General features: G+C 38.5%; 1 protein-coding gene across 49 annotated transcripts in view; it reads right to left on the bottom strand.

The window, feature by feature from the left end:
• The window catches only part of ELAVL2 (ELAV like RNA binding protein 2), a 307,766-nt gene that overhangs the window by 156,794 nt on the left and 133,563 nt on the right, over window positions 1-17,409 (bottom strand). For 18 of the 49 annotated variants that reach the window (XM_081498583.1, XM_081498363.1, XM_081498634.1 and 15 more), the window contains one exon: window positions 13,140-15,913. In XM_081498583.1, the coding sequence (XP_081354709.1) occupies window positions 15,586-15,913 (328 nt within the window). In that variant the 3' untranslated portion in view covers window positions 13,140-15,585. Of the gene's footprint in view, window positions 1-483; window positions 669-1,006; window positions 1,110-4,045; window positions 4,110-4,360; window positions 5,038-6,925; window positions 7,105-7,363; window positions 7,467-8,138; window positions 8,255-9,178; window positions 9,299-13,139; window positions 15,917-16,454; window positions 16,494-17,409 lie in introns of those variants that run through there. The other 31 variants (XM_081498543.1, XM_081498326.1, XM_081498315.1 and 28 more) reach the window with 5 other exon arrangements.

Genomic DNA, 17,409 nt, shown 5'->3' with positions numbered 1-17,409 from the left:
CATCCAAGCAATGCTGCCAGTGTCCAAGGACAGAACAATTTCCAGTGTGCGCCCCAAACCTACCAAGTTAATCTGTGGGCTCAGGAAACTGTGTTTTAACAAGCTCTCAGGTCAATCTTTAGCATGTTCAGGTTTGAGAAACTGACTTAGAGCACTGCATCTTAAACTTTAAAATGCACTTGGGTCAACCCAGGAATCCTGCTAAAATACAGATGATAGTTGAGCAGGTTGGGGGTTGAAAATACACCGAGTCTGCATTCTAACCAGTTCCCAGGAGCTGTCAATGACCATATATATTAACATTAGAAGAGCAAGATCTTAGAGAACAGAGTCCAATATTCTTACTCTGTGTACTGTAATAATATATTGGCCACCTCATCTGGGAACCAGGACGGCATGATACTGAACAAGAGGAGGTAATAATGGTAGGTAAGAGGACCACTCCCTGAAATATTGTGCATTTTATTTTAGAAAAGCCCATACCTTCCATTTGTATGCACTTCAGTCTAGACAGTGAGTGCTACCGCCGAATGTGTTTCCAGGTACCACTTCACATGACATTGCTCAGTTTCTAAATCACAGCCTGGTACCTGAGGGTTTGCAGTTCTAATTACACAGAGAATGTACATTAATCAACTCATTGCTTCTCCTTTACCCAACTTTCTCACCTGCAAAACGAAGGCACTTTATAACAACTAATCCAGAGACTTACGTACTTCTTACAGCGACAGTAACATGCATGACCAACAGGAAACAGTAATAACAGAAATGGTCGCAACTGTTACTGAGATAAGAAAGCAATAAGATAAATGAGTATCTTACCACCAAAAGAACAAATGCTCTTTTGTCTCTTAAGTCAGAAAAATAAAGATTTAATGTGAACTAGGTTCCGCTAAAGCCTGCAAAACTTCTGATCTCTCGGAGATGAGTGTATAAGACACAAAGAGAGTAACCTGAGTTCCGTACCCAACTGTTTCCCCAAACATATCATTTATCATCAACCTACCTGGAAATGGAGAACTCTCTTTTCCATTTTACTTAGCAATGATCAAATAAGCTGAAACATTTTTATTCCATCAGAGGTCTCTCCAAGTCTCAGATTTTCCTCTCTGTAAAATGGGAACAATATTAATGTACTTTTTCAGCAGCATCATGAAAGTTAACAATTAACTCATGTGACATGCCCAGCCTTATGACTGGGTCAATACAAGAAAACCATCACCACAAGAACAGTTTTATATGATGAGAGTCTCAGGGTGAATCAGAGAGATGTCTGCCCAAATACACATTAGAACTCCACACTAAATGTTGTGTACTGAATGTGTCCCCACCAAAATTCATATATTAAAATCTAATCTCTTGATATTAGCAGAAGCAAATTACTTTATGTGTGCTAAGTCACTTCAGTCATGTCTGACTCTGTGTGAACCTATGGACTGTAGCTTACCAGGCTCCTCCACCCATAGGATTCTCCAGGCAAGAATACTGGAGTGGCTAGAGAGCTGACATGCTATTTCCACCCTGTGAGGTCAGAGTGACAAGCTGGCAGTTTGTAACCTGGAGGAGGACCCTCACCAGCTGGCAGTTTGTAACCTGCAGGAGGATCCTCACCAGAGCCTTACCATACTGACCCCCCTGATCTCAGACATCCAGCCTCCACAATGATGGGACATTTCTGTTGTTTATAAGCCTCTAGCCTATGGCATTCAGATACAGCAGCCTGAACTAATGCACTATACTTAACCTTCTGATACTGTTGTATGACTTTCACTAAGAAAGTTTTGGATTTGGTCAAGAAATGGCATTAGTCAAGCTATAAACTTTAAGCAGAGGACATTGTTTCACTCAGAGTAAATCCAAAAAGTATAGTTACTTTCTTCCTATTAACACCATAATACCTCTCTTAAAAAAATGAAAGAGGAGTTTTCCTGGTGGTCCAGTGGTTAAGACTCCAAGCTTCCAATGCAGGGGGTGCAGGTTCGATTCCTGGTCAGGGAAGTAGGATCCTATATGCCATGTGGCATGGCCAAAAATAAATGTATAAATAAATGAAGAGCTGTGATATCTTTTATTTTAAAATGCACACCAGATACTGGGTCACCTTGGACTCCTGAGCAACAGAACCAAAGACATTTCAACTTTTCTTTATATTTCTGTCTTATACATTCAGACATGGGACCAGCTCAAGCACTGTGCAAGACAAAAGAAATTAATTGATCATATTCCTCACATTCACCTAGAAGACTTTTTTTACCCAAGGAGAATAGAAACCAGAATGTATAGCAAAAGACCCTGGTGTACAGACTTGCACTTTCTCCCAGAGCACAGTAATTCCTTTTCCATACTTTTCCTGGGGTCATCATTTTACAATTTGGTATATTTTCAACCTTGACTCATCTGCAAAGCAAGAAAACACACCTGAAATGGTATCAGCACTGATTTTCCAAAGGAGAAAATAAATGTAAGAATACACCAGGTCTCACACCAGCCTGAATTCTGAGTAGGTAACAGCTCCTCAAACTTCATTTTTCCATTTTATGTACTCCACAACTCTTTGAACACTCACAATGCAAGTACAAGGCACCACGATGGACACATGAGAAATGAAACACCAAGCTGAATCACAGAAAGATCCTACCCTAAAGAATTTCCCAGTCTGAAAAGTGAGCTAAAACACAAAACAAACATATCTTTATATTATAAACTTCACAAACAACAACAAACATCTAGACTCTTTTCCAAGAGGGGATGTGCTTGTAGCAGTAAAACTAAACTAGCTCATATTAGAGTAAAATAAGTATTTCCCCTACGGCTGCCCACTGATAACCACTGCAGGAGACTGTGTTGTTAAGACCACAGCTCTGAAGGCAGACAGTGAGCTGCAGCTCCAGTTCAACAACTGTCCAGCTGAGGTTTTTGGACAAGGTGCTCAACCTCTTTAAGTTCCACTTTATCCTTCTGTAAAGTAGGGATCATTAGCGAACCTCTCCTGTGATGTTACTGACATACTACACATAGCATGTTGTTTGACCCAAAATCTCATTCAGTTTGCTAGGTGAAATTGGGCTAGGAATAGCCAACCAAGGGCTTCTTGAAAAGTGAAGAGAATACATCACAGAAGGAAGAATAGGCAGAGTAGGAACACTTGGAATTCTATACTCTTGATAGCTCATTCCAGTACACACTAGACCAGAACGTCTTTACCTTGGCTGAAGACCCTCCTCTATTTGGAAGCTTATCTGGGACTCATTCTAGAGCCCCTGAAGCAGCATCTGAGGTGAGCCTCAAGCATCTGTATTAATAAGCTTCAAAGGGGAGTATAATGCATACCTAAGTTTGAGAAGAACTGTGAAACACAAACTATTTTTACGTTTCTGATGCTTTATACTTTGAGGCTAATAGAGCCTCCAGTCTTCAAAATCTCAGGATCACTGTCCAAAGTTCTGTCCAGAAATCTTCCTAATGGGGTTCTCACTGATTTATCAGCGAGCTCACCCCAGGCTTCCATTCACTGTGATGGAAAGGAGAGCATCACAGAGACACCCTCACCCCTCTGGTTCACATGTTCTGGCCAAATCATTTATCCTTGCATTTCCACATCATTCTCATTGATCTGCATCATCCTTGAGTCCTTAATTAATTTATCCAAGATGATGTTGCCACATTGCTTTCAAACATACTTAAGAGTTAACTCTAATGTTTGTGGTGTCCTAGCAGATACTGCCTAGGTTTCCAACATTTAAAAATATTGTGCGCGTGCATGCATGCTAAGTCTTGTCTGACTCTGTGACCCCATGGACTGTAGCCCTCCAGGGTCCTTTGTCTACAGGATTTCCCAGGCAAGAATACTGGAGTGGGCTGCCATTTCCTCATCGAACCCACATCTCCTGCATTGGCAGGTAAGATTCTTTACCACTCAGCCACCTGGAAAGCCCATTAAAAACATGAGTTATTCTTAAAAGTTTGAAGAAACAAGAAAATCATCAGTAATTCATATTACTACAATTATGTAACCTTCAGAAGGGAAGAGAGAAGAAAGTCTTACATTCTGCTGGCAATTTTTTTGTGTTCAAATCATGGTATTTCAGGAGACCACAGTATCATTTAAGCTGTGAGAGAGATAAAATATTTACAGAAAAATTTCATTAAAATTACTGAACTTTTATTCACCAGTGTTCAGTTCAGTTGCTCAGTCGTGTCTGACTCTTTGTGACCCCATGGACTACAGCACACCAGTCTTCCCTGTCCATCACCAACTCCCAGAACTTACTCAAACTCATGTCCATCAAAGTCAGTGATGCCATCCAACCATCTATCTCATCCTCTGTCACACCCTTCTCCTCCCGCCTTCAACCTTTACCAGCATCAGGGTCTTTTCTAATGAGTCAGTTCTTCGCATCAGGTGGCCAAAGTATTGAAGTTTCAGCTTCAGCATCAGTCCTTCCAATGACTATTTAGGACTGATTTCCTTTAGGATGGACTGGTTGGATCTCCTTGCTGTCCAAAGGACTCTCAAGAGCCTTTTCCAACACCACAGTTCAAAAACATCAATTCTTTGGCGCTCAGCTTTCTTTATAGTCCAACTCTCACATCCATACATGGCCACTGGAAAAACCATAGCTATGACTAGATGGACCTTTGTTGGCAAAGTAATGTCTCTGCTTTTTAATATGCTGTCTAGGTTGGTCATAACTTTTATTCCAAGGAGCAAGCGTCTTTTAATTTCATGGCTGCAGTCACCATCTGCAGTGATTTGGGAGCCCAAAAATATAAAGTCTGTCACTGTTTCCATTGTTTCTCCATCTATTTGCCATGAAGTGATGGGACCATATGCCAAGATCTTAGTTTTCTGAATGTTGAGTTTTAAGCCAATTTTTTCACTCTCCTCTTTCACTTTCATCAAGAAGCTCTTTAGTTCTTCTTCACTTTCTGCCATAAGGGTGGTGTCATCTGCATGTATGAGGTTACTGGTATATCTCCCAGCAATGTTGAGTCCAGCTTGTGCTTCATCCAGCCCTGCATTTCTCATGATGTACTCTGCATATAAGTTAAACAAGCAGGGTAACAATATACAACCTTGACGTATTCCTTTCCCGATTTGGAACCAGTCTGTTGTTCCATGTCCAGTTCTAACTGTTGCTTCTTGACCTGCATACATATTTCTCAGGAGTGTTCATATCTTTCTAAGTATATAAAAATCTTTATTGGAAGGGAGCATGATTAAAGAAGAACAACCTACCTGACTTAGTAATAAATCCAAGCTGGCTAATCAAGCAAACTGCCATCTGGTCAATCAACTGCCATTTGAAAGGCTGTTCTAAAAATATCTTCATATAAGTGACTAAATTTCATCAAAATGTAATGACTGCTAATTTATTTATGCTAGCTAGCAGGAAATAAACTTTCACTGTACATTTTGGATTCCTACTTACAATGCAATTACCAAGCCTCTCCAAGATTCCCAAATAATTTCCCCGAAATAAAGATGAAGTAACATAATCCTGATTCTACCCTACTTTACTGAGTTCTCACTCCAGCCTCGAACTTACAGCAATTCTCCAACAGCCTTTCAAATAAAGCTAAGTGCATCAACCTGCTTTAGCTCAGTACACGAGCAGTGAAATATGCAAAATACTATTTTTTATTTACACAAAGTAAATGGCCACAGTACAGAAAACCAAGCAGGTTGTTGGCTATCCACCAACCTGTGAGATTATTTACTCTTCCATAAAGTAACGAAACACAGCATTCCCTGCCTCACGTTACTGATATTCATATTAAAAAAGCATATTGTGAACCTTAAAGCTGTATGGCTATTAAATATGGACACACATAGACTTTTCCATCAAAACTACATGCAAAGGCAAAAGTACAGGCATTATAAAAAGAGAGAAACAATCCCTTCATTTGGGTTGCTGTTTCTGAAGTGTAAGGCATTCAACTGGAGCCAAGATTTTCTAAGAAGCTAGTCTTTCCTAAAGATGTTATGTCAATGAGCACCAGATTATACCCGTGACTCTTGTTCATACAATCGCACAGGTAGATTATCTCACTAAAGCCTCAACAAGTTAAGAGCAACAAACAAGGAATAAACACCTCAGGACAAATTCCTGAGAAAACACTGTGTTTTGGGCACAGCATTTGGGGACAAGCCATACCGAGGTTTGCACGATAAAGAAACAGAGACACAGGAACGGGATAGGTTCCTGCCACACGCAGCAGCCACAGTTACTCAGGCTTCTACAAAGCAAGGGGCCTAGGTGACTCTAATCAACACAGCAGGCTCAGGATCCCATTGTAATTTGACTTGGCTCAGGATCACCCAATCGAATTTGCTAGCACAGTATACTCCAGAAGAATCATCCATTAAAAACAATTCAAATACAGACTCTAAATGTGCAGAAAGCCTTTTGTGATCTCTGCTGGAGCCTGGAGTATCTAACAGCTGCAACTGTGACTGTTCTAGCTAATTGCTCTCAGCAACAAAAATAAACAATCGCTCCAGGAAGAAGACTGTAACCCGCCAAATATTAATGAATTTTTTAACAGTCAGAAATCTCAAATCTTGGTTTAAAAGCTTTGCAACTGGTTAAAAAAGTCTCAAAGAACAAACACAGCGTTGAGGAGGCCCAGAAAGAAAGTCTTTACTTTGTATTTCATCCTCCCCTGTCACCCTCCACTTCTCCCCCCAAGAAAAGAAAAAAGGAAAAGTGCCTTGTGTCTGGAAGAATTTAAGCAATCTGAGATATTTTAACTCATATATAACTTTTTAACATATGGGGGAAAAGAGTCGCACTGATTGGAGCTATTTTTAAAGTGCAGCTCTACCGTAAAAATAGACATTTACTCATAAGGATGCTTGAATAGAGAACAAGCCCAATCTACATCTCATTGTTAAGAAAGGGGTGAAAAAAGGCTGTCGTACTTGCTGGAGAGCCATTTAGGGTCCGCCTCTGACGTCACGGCAGCATCCAGGTGCACTCTAACAAGCATTTTTCAGCCTCCTCCATCCTTCGACAAGTGCTCTTCTTCTATCAGCTATTTCTCCCAGCACATGCAATGAAGAGCCGGTGTGTACCCAGACCCTTGCAGAAAAGAAGATCCCTGCAATCAGAGACCCATGGAAGGAGGAAAAATTACTCACCCACGACCGAGTTCATCATCCTCCTCTCCTCCGAGCCCCTATTCATGAAGGGAACACTGCCTTCTTCTAAAGAAAGAAAGGACAGAAGCAGCTGACTTATCAGTATGCTAGGGAATCTGTGTGTCCCTGTCTAGAGGGAGAAAAAGTAGCTTCACAGGTCTCCCCACTTTCCATCCAGGCCCCTGTTGCTTAGCTGAAGTTTACAACCAAACTGCGCACCTTAAATAGTGACAAACAGGTATTCAGGCGCCTCCCAACACTGAGACTTGGAGATACTGCCCCAGTTTCTACACTTCAGTTGGTCTTCAGTCTTTATGAAAACCTGGAAGAATGAGGTTGTAATGGGAGTTGTAATGGGAAACCATACAGAATCCTTGAGTTTTATAAACCTCCCTGACATGCCAGTAACAATCAATACAATCAAAACCAAATAATAGCTTTCGTGCGCCTTATCTTAAACTAAAATCAAAACGGATTATTTTATGCCTGTTGAAAAATTTTTTCCAATGCTCATGAACAAAATCAGAAAGTAAAACAGCCTTATCAAGAAAAAAACCAAACTTTTAAAATCTGAACGTTTAAAATCTTTATGAACATGAGATATATAATCATAACTTCAAGAAGAAAAGTATCAGAGGGGAAAAAGGTGATCTTTTTCAGGAAAGAACTGAGTAATTTTTGACTTGTTACTTTTTGTACTTTATAAATTTTCTATAGTGACCATATTTTAGTGGTTAAAATTACCCACAAGAATGTAAATCATATTGAGTGCACCATAATAAAATAAAAAATGCTGTTACCTGTATTTGACTTCTAAATACCCAAATCCTACAAGAATCACGAAATCTGATCGCACAAAAGGACACAGCTTATGAAAGTAAATACAGTGTGAGTTTTAGTACCTGAATGAGAGCAAAGGGCAGATTTCAAGAGTGAGGAGGACAGGGTTCAAGTGCCACATCTCATGTTAGCAGAAGAACTTTAGAGAACTTACCTTCTCTGGGTCTGACTGACATCTGAAGAATTAAGATGAGGTGAGAGTTAAGGATGCCTGAGGTGTCCTCCAGCTCAAAACCAGACTGAAGATAGACATAAATTAAATCTTCAGTCCTGAAACAGCAAGGCAACTGGTATAGAGCAGAAGCTCAATGTACATTTAATGAAAGAATTACCAGAAAGGAATTTCAAAAAAAAAAAAAAACAATGTATTTAAAAGACAATTCCCCAACCTGTGTGCCAGTGTGCAACATATGTAACATAGAAGGATCAAGGGCATGTAGAGAGATTGATCTTCTCAGGACTATAGCCCAGAACATGAAAAAGCTTGAGAAGCACAACTTAACACCACCATCACATAAAAAACCAACTTGCCAGTATTAGGGTAAGTTTCAGATAAACTTCTAAGAAGTTCTCATCACCTCGCATTTAGCAAAGACAAGTCTGCCTATTCATCTGGTACTCAGGCCATTTAATCTTTGGACAGAAAATATAAGGAGCAACTGACTTGAAGAAGCAAAGAGGCTCTCCTTACGTGATGTATGGGTGTAAAACACGTACTTCTCAATGAGTAACTCCTGAAAAGCAGAAAGTTCTCTCACCATATACTTGGGTTCATATGGAGAATACAGCAGCACCCCTTCTCAAGAGATGAAATTCTGCTGAAGATATTTAAGTAATACAATAACAATTGCAACTGCTGCTTCAACATATATGGCAATAGCTACTTATCCTTTTTGATAAGTAGGGTTTTTTTTTGTTGTGGAAATCTTCATTATTTCTTATAATTATTACTCCTGGTAACTTGACAAAAGTTACATTCTGAGAAAGGAAGACTTAGTACATGCCTGTAAATGTAAGGTGCTCAGGCACTTCCAACATGGTGCTCAATATGGTATCTCTGGGTCTGAAATAAAAGCTGTGCATCTCCTGGATGTCTGACCACTTGCGTTCATGGGTGGAAACCGCCCTCCCCCATTCTCAGCACAGCTGCTTCACTTTTGTCACAATCCAGCCCAATCCAGAGATCCAAGCTACCTCGCTTGCTGTGCTTCATTCCACAGGGTGGGTCACCCTGAAGACCACTGCCAGTTTCTTCACTTCTTCAAGAAAGTCCACAGTAGAGCTGGTTGCTTCCAAATCTGGACAAGAAGGATTCTCAGAAGGAGAGCACAATAAAAATCAGAGTTAGAGACAGCACTGAGCTATACACAATCTGTGGATCCAAGGGCCCTTCAGGACAAACAGACAAATAAAGCCCTTCTCTGGAAGGGCTCTTTAAATGGGCTGCCTTCCTTTCCTTCAGTTCTTCATTGAAATGCAAGGTGTGAGTATTGACTGAGCTATCAAAACAACAACAGATAGGTAAAAGGTTGTCAAACTAAAGCCTCATCTTGGAAACATCTGAGAAACATTGGGATTTTATAATTTTCCCCTCACCTTCCACAAAGGTGATACTGGAGTGATAGGTAAGAAAAGTAATAACTACAAATCCAAAGTTTTAGAGTGAACCAGGTACTATGGCATTAGAAACAGTGTAAATACAAAAGAAAGATCACTTTATCATCTTCAATTAGTGAGTTTGAAAAGGATACACTAAGAGAAAGAGACTGGTCCAGTTCTAATACTGGGGATATTTAGCTTCTTTTGGTCTTTTTTGCATACACTGAACAACATGCTCCAAATATAAATGCCTTCTTTCAAACAAAGTCAAGCTAGTTACTAGCTAGTTCTATGCAACTCCAAAAATCACATATAATCACAGAAAATATTTTCAATGTTACAGTAGAAATGGGTAAAGTAATGAGAACAAAATTTCGATGTTTACATAGTTTGTATTTCATCTATGGACTCTAATTTCTGATTAATCTGAGATTTAACTAGTCATGGACATAAAAATGTTTAATAAGCTCAAAGGTCTGTATTAAATATAATCTGTGAAGTGAAAGTCGCTCAGTAGTGTCCTTTCTTTGGGACCCCATGGACTATACAGTCCATGGACTTCTCTAGGCCAGAATACTGGAGCCTTTCCCTTCTCCATCAGATCTTCCTAACCCAGAGATCGAACCCAGGTCTCCCGTATAGCAGTTAGATTCTTTACCAGCTGAGCCACAAGGGAAGCCCAAGAATACTGGAGTGGGTGGCCCATCCCTTCTCCAGTGGATCTTCCCCACCAGGAGTCGAAACCGGGGTCTCCTGCATTGCAGGCGGATTCTTTACCAACTGAGCTATCAGGGAAGCTGTGAAAATGTCACACGTAGTCAGAAGCTCACCTACATGACTTTGGTCAGTGTTCTCTTGGTGAATTCCCTTCCCCGTTCTCTTTCAAATCTCACTTAATGATGCAGCACATTTCTGTGTGGCAGCCCACTCCCACCCAACTATCCTCCCCCAACACACATCAACATACACACACACACACGTCACATCCGTCCTTTTCTTTTTAATGTACTCTGTGCACAGCATTCTTGACTTTCTTTGTACTGTGTAGTTACTTATGGATGTGGACAAATCTTCAGGAGAACAAGACAGGCTGTGTAAGGAGAGGCCTGTCTTCCAAATGGGTTCATGCTTGATGCCTATATAGTATTTGAAAATGTAACAGTCATGAGCCTTTCTGGCGATTAGTATCAACTACTTCATCTTAATCTAAACATTTAGTTTTTTAAACTAAAAGTAGTAGTAGTAATAATGAGCTTGAGACCCTAAGATTGTGACATGTCTTCATTCAAAGTAGAATAATGATAGTCAGCACACTTTTAACATTCAAGGTATTTTACTATATGAATGCTGTGCAAATTGTCACTCCATATATATGTTTAGAGAGAGCAAGACGGTCCAGCCAATTCCTCTATCAACCCAACTATTCATATAGGCGGTGTCTTTATTGAATATTATAACTTTCATTTTGCTTCAGAAAGGAAATGGACAACTTCATGGATAGGAGAACATCTCATTTAGTAAACTAAATGATACTGATGTTGGGCTGGAAATTACACAAGTGAGTTAATCAATCCAAAGAAGGAAAAGCAGGATATGAGAAGGACAGAGCAGATCCACTCTTCCGAGCTGTAAAGGGGTTTGTAACAACTCTAGCAAGTTAGCTGGATGCCTGCCTCTTGGCTGCCATGGCTCTTATGACCCTGCAGCCAGGGTGGCTTGTCTGTTCGCATTTCTGAGTGACAGTTTCCAAGAAGGTTAAGAGCCACGTATTGCTACTTTTTATAGACCCAGTACACAGCATAAGTATGTAGATCATCAATAAACCTGTGCTGAGCAACCAAAAAATACTTCTATGAACCAGAACACTGGAAGGGTTCATTTCAGCAACCCCACATCAACGGGTTGTCTATATTAACAGTGTAAATGTTTTAATCCTTTCAACTTGAAAGGAATGGAGACCAGTTTTGGAAGTCTTCAGAGAAAGAATATAAAAAACAGTAAAGAAAAAAAAAATGAACCACTTGCTGAAATAACTGAGGCTACAAATGCTCTTCACAACAGTAATAAATTGTTATGATTTTAGCAATATTTTTCTCTTCTTCTACCATTTGAGGATCCTATATGGTAACAGAGGCAAATAGGATCAAAATCACTGTTTCTCTTTTTTTGTATCTTCTACCTACAAGGCATACACATATTGTTCTGGAACTATATTAAAATTTCAACATATTATTAATGTGTAGGCATTTTATTTCTAGGTAATCCTTTCAATAGAAGTTACAAGTTTGTACTACATTTTTGAACAGCTTAAAAAGTAAGGCTAGGACATTAGCAATCTATTTTTTTAAAACAGTAAGGTTAAATTGCTAATACATTTCCTCAAATCAGATTATAATAATGTAAAATGATGCTAAGATTAAAAATTTATATCACCTACTCTAACACTGGATTATGACACCCTGGATGATTTGAAAGCAGAAGGTGAGAAGGGATTCTAAGAAAAACACCTTTTTCCTCAAGCACATCAAGTAGACTCACAAAACTTATACTGAGAATTTTCCCCCTATCTGCTCAAATATAGAAGAACTGCTGACATGCAAAGCAGTCAAAATACTGATAACCATGCAAGAGGAGAGATGAGGGGAGGCTGTTCCAAAATCACAAAATTAGAGTATTAAATTCATATAATAAAAAAGGGAGTATGGAGATTTGAGATTAATTGCATGTTGGAAGAAAAGGAATTGTCTTGTCACTCAGCTAAGCTCTTGACTACCAAGTTGTGAATTCAGGACAATTACTTTTAGACTGGCTTTTTACCAAAAAAGGTGACAGATACAATCAAATTAGAAGAAGCCATTTTGTATACTTTGGTTAAAAAAAAAGAAAAAAAGTACTTCATTATCGTATTTCTTAAGTTCTACAGAAGTAGAATGTTTATATAAAATGAGCAGGACACCTTTTTTCTTCCTCCAGAGATCTCTTAAGGATGTGTTACCACTGTTGAATATATACGTGAAACCATGCTGGTACACATGTACTACACACATCAACCTAACCTAATGCAAATGGAGTTTCTGATTTTACAGATGAGTCTGACAATCTGGCACTAGCAACAAAAGTAAGTTTCACTCAACAACAACTGATGCTATGGTTGAATTAAATCTTGTCAGTGGCAGCAGAGTAAGTTACCTTCCATTTGGTTTTCTTTAGCTCAAGTAAATAAGTGAGGACAATTTCCATTTTTTTTTTTTTTTCAAAGTTGATGGTTTTTAAGTCGGAAGTATAGAATGACGTCAGCATCCAATTACTTTACAACCAGCCAATGAAAGCACATATCCTTATAAGAATTACTCATGAAGTAATATTTAAAAATAATAGGAAGCTGTCATTGAAAGTAAAATTTTTGCATGTTCTACTTTACATACCATGCTTTTTGGAATCTGTTCAATAACACTGCTTTCAATGAGAGCTCTGAGGTAACCTCAAGAGAGCAAGTTTATTAGACTGAGCACAGGAGCCCCCAAAAATGTATAAAGACCTACTCACCACACTGTTCTTTCCCTTCAACTTTGTTTATTGATGTACTGAACATGAAAAAGTACAAAGAATCCAAACACAAAAGAAAACATGTACAGCCTCTTAAATACTCAACAGAATATATTTTCTATTCCAACAGATGTGAATTAAGTCATACTGTACAACTTCAAATAAATACCAGCCTTACATTTTATTAAGTGCTCTGATAAACACTGTGAAGTGAAGCACAATTTGCATGCCCTCTCATCAATGCCTTGGTTTGCTACAGTAGTATAGGAAAGAAGCATGTAGCTGCTGTTTTCCCGTGAGGGGAAACCTTATTTTTTTTTTTTAAGTATATACATGTATTTTGTTTTTTAGTGTTTTTTTTTTAAACGCAGGTTAACTCTGACAATCTAAATGCACCTAAGGATATGAGAAAGTGCTAAGCCAATTGATTTCTGAATAGCATTGAGTGGGTCAGCATGAAAACTCGCTTATTCACTTTAGCACGCGCCTCACAGTATATGTACTGTACTATACTGAAAAATTTTATAACTACAATTTTAAATAATAAAAAATAAAACAACGCAACTGCAAAGATAATGTACAACTATGTTATGCATAGCACATTGCCTGTTCTAAGGGGAAGCATGTGAGCATCTCAAGTTTATACAAAAAGCAGGACGTAACTATATAGTTCTCAGTGCATCCTGATGAAGGCATTTTTACCTTCAGCTTTTTTGAAAATTTATTATAAGCTAGATGCTAATCAGAAAATATTTTGTATTTTTTAAAATTTCTTTCATACATGGTAAAGACTTATTTTATTATTTCCCCAAATAGTGGTTTAAGCATCATACAAAGTTAAATTTCAATAGCATACAGATATTTATGATTTTTGTATGAAAAATGTAAGGAAATTTGTTCAAAACCTATGGTTATACTCATTTTTTTTTTTTTTACCACAAACATATTTATAAACGAAAATGTAGCATCACCATAAACAGCAGAAGCTAGACTATCTACAGACAAAATTAGCAACAAATCTGATGCACTGTAAATTCAAGTCCTCAGGACAACAAAAGTGATTAAGCAAGACCTCAAGTAACAATGTTAATGCCATTTACAAAGGAAAAAACTGATACAAAAACATTTAAAACCTGAACATCACTTGGCATGTAAGGGAAAAAAAAAATCAAATTAGCTGAAAGGTTCATAAACACAAGGTCTTATTTACATTACACAAAGCTCAGGTGTTAGCCTTGAACATAACTTTCAAAATACCTTCAAATATATCCAACTCAGATCACTTTTGCCGATTTGCTGCAGTACAAATCATGTGCAACATCTTTTTTTCCTTAAGACAAAACAATTCTTCAAACAATACTGCAAGTACATCACTAAACACCATGAGCTCTATCTGAAGGGATTTCTTTAGGAAGAACAGATTTTTTTTCCCCCATCTCTTGGTAATTTAAATTTCTTGCCTGCTCTTATATATTCTTTTGTAAATTTTTTTTATTTGTTTCAAAATCACAAATCAATGTGAGCCACCTATCAGGTAATAACCAGGATGATCAGACGCTACACTGGTGATTACAAAAACGAAACCAGCAGTGTTTCCCCCATTGATTCTACTCCTTTCATACAAAGATCTCAAAAGTATTTTCTACATCATAAATCTTTCTAAATTTTCCAACCACTGCAAATTTCCTGGTAAATTTTAAAAGCTCACTAGGTGTCATATGAAGAGATTTCTCAAAGTATTCAAGTCAAAATATTTGTTCCAGGACCAGTAAAAAGTTTCTCCAAATTTTCTTTTTTATAAAAATAGATGCTTTTTTTAAACCCACATCAAAGAGGCTCTTATCTCTTTGGCAAGGTACTGCTTTACGAAAAGTTCTCCAGTATTCTTACAATAAGCGTTTATAATGTAGCCCCCCCTTCCCCAACCCAAATCATAATTACAAAATAAATACTGTTTTTAACTTCATAAATAAAAATGTAAACTTCAAAATACTTTTCTTAGACATAACAGCAATGCTTTAAATGTAAACCAAACACAAAGCTAATCAGAAAAAGAAAAAAAGGGGGGGAAAGGACACAACCAACTGAAGAATTACAACACAAAGCCTCAATATTTACTCACAGGTTCAAGGCAGTTATGTAAAAAGAAAAGAAATGTCTTCCCTTAGCTGAAACACTTTAAAAGGTCCACCTTCTTCAAAGAAGGCAATAAAATGCAATGTGACAGGTAAAAACCCTGTACCTCTTGTCCATATTCAAACATAAAAGATATTTTAAGAAGTTTTAATTCAAATACTAGCAATAAAAAATCTCACATATTTCTTAGGATGCTAAGTAGTCGTTTTATCCCCATCTCAACACTGACTTACAAAGACATTTACTAATGTATAAAGTTTCTCTTAACTTGCCTTTGTTGTATAGTTTTCATATATAAATGGACTGAGGACAAGAGCTCATTAGGCTTTGTGCGTTTTGTTTGTCTTAAAGGAGACCTGCAGTACTCTGTCTCCCAGACGATATCCATTGAGGCTAGCTATCGCCATGGCGGCCTCATCATAGTTTGTCATAGTCACAAATCCAAAACCTTTGCATTTATTGGTGTTAAAGTCACGGATGACCTTCACGTTGGTGACAGCTCCAAAAGGCCCAAACATTTGCCACAGGATACTCTCATCTGCATCAGGAGCCAGGTTGTACACAAAAATACACCACCCTGTTCCTGGGTGCCCAGGGATATTAATTCCAGCCAAACTGGTCATTCCATCAATGGTCATTGGAGAAAACCTACTGAACAAAATAGGAAACACACACACACAAAACAGAAACAGAGGTTGGTTACAGCGATGGATTTATTTCTTTCCCCAACTCGCCTCCCCTCAACAGATACACACAACTATTTGATGTTTCTACCAAAGTCCACGTGTGGCTTGCAGCAGCATGCTATACTATCATGATACAATGTAAGTCATGAAATGGACATTATATGCTGTATTGAATAATACTATCCACGAGAGAAAAGAAATATATTTGGAACTGGTTTCACCAACTTAAGCGGATTGGGAGCAGGAAGGACCAACACAGACATAGACATGCTGTAACGCTGCAATGCAACAGAAAACAAAATAATGAGGTTTTTAAACACCAGGTGGCATCAAGTGGTATAAAAATACTCTTGAGTCAACCGTGCTTCAAGAAACAGCTTTCCATTAGGTTGTACATGCAAAAGAAACCCCAACACAAACTTATGATGGCTGTCACTCCCCAAATCAAAAAAACTAATCAATTATGGGAAAGGATTATGAGTATCATGAACCTCTATCATTACCTCTTTACTCCATAAGCCATATTGAGCAGATTGTCCAACCTGCAAAACACACATTCAGCAAACTTCAGTTTTTAACTTTTCCCCTGGATGTCCAAGAAAGCTGGGCTCGTTACTGCCATCTTCCAAAGGGGGGGTGTGTGTGTGTGTGTGTTTATATGTTAACTGTATGTGAAGTCTCAAAATAGTGGGTCTTCTTACATTTCTGAGCAAATGGGTACCACTGCCGTAAGACAGTAGCTCTTCCCATCTCTAGGTCAGTGCAATGCAGGGAAATCATTGGTGGTCATCTCAGAAAACCCTTTTGAGAGGAAATGTGCGGGCTGTGAAATAGGTAACATTTAGGTTCTCACCTTTTCAGGCAAGTTCTAAGTACTGCACATACACCTACATAGTGTATGAGACCATTCTGATGTTCTCTATTTCCACAACGTTTACCAATTAATGACGTGTGTGGAGGAGTAACCGTAACTTAACATGTCACAATGTTCGATGCCACCATTATTCAACACTCCCCAAGTGCGTGTCTGTGTTGAGGAAAAATTTCTTCTTTTAACACCTATGAACTGCTTAGTTTGAAAAATGTTTCAACCTTATTGTCTACCCTGTGGCCTCAAGTGAGGCTAGAGCACACACAGGAAAACAACTCCTCCTAGTTTTATAGAAACCCCAAGACCCCTCCTTCTGCTCTTTCAGAATTAGACCAAGAATCCTCAAATGTTCCTATTCCCAATTATTTCTGCACATTTGAGTGTTTTGTAAAACTGAAAAGAATCAAGCTGATGTAATGAAAAATATCTTTTTAATAAAAGAGAGGAACAAACCACAAAGACAGAGGAGCAGCTTGTGGTGTGTGTACCTTGTCCCTCCCACCCTCTCAGGAGCAGGGACAAGTTCATTACTAAGCACGGAGCATAGCCTGGGTCACGACAGGTTTACCATCAGTATCTGTTGACTG

This window comes from Giraffa tippelskirchi, chromosome 1, assembly GCF_054371585.1.
Source record: "Giraffa tippelskirchi isolate mGirTip1 chromosome 1, T2T-mGirTip1v1.2.pri, whole genome shotgun sequence".
NCBI classification, from domain to species: domain Eukaryota; kingdom Metazoa; phylum Chordata; class Mammalia; order Artiodactyla; family Giraffidae; genus Giraffa; species Giraffa tippelskirchi.
Note: the sequence above shows the minus strand (reverse complement) of the source record. Positions and strands in the feature narration are given on the sequence as shown.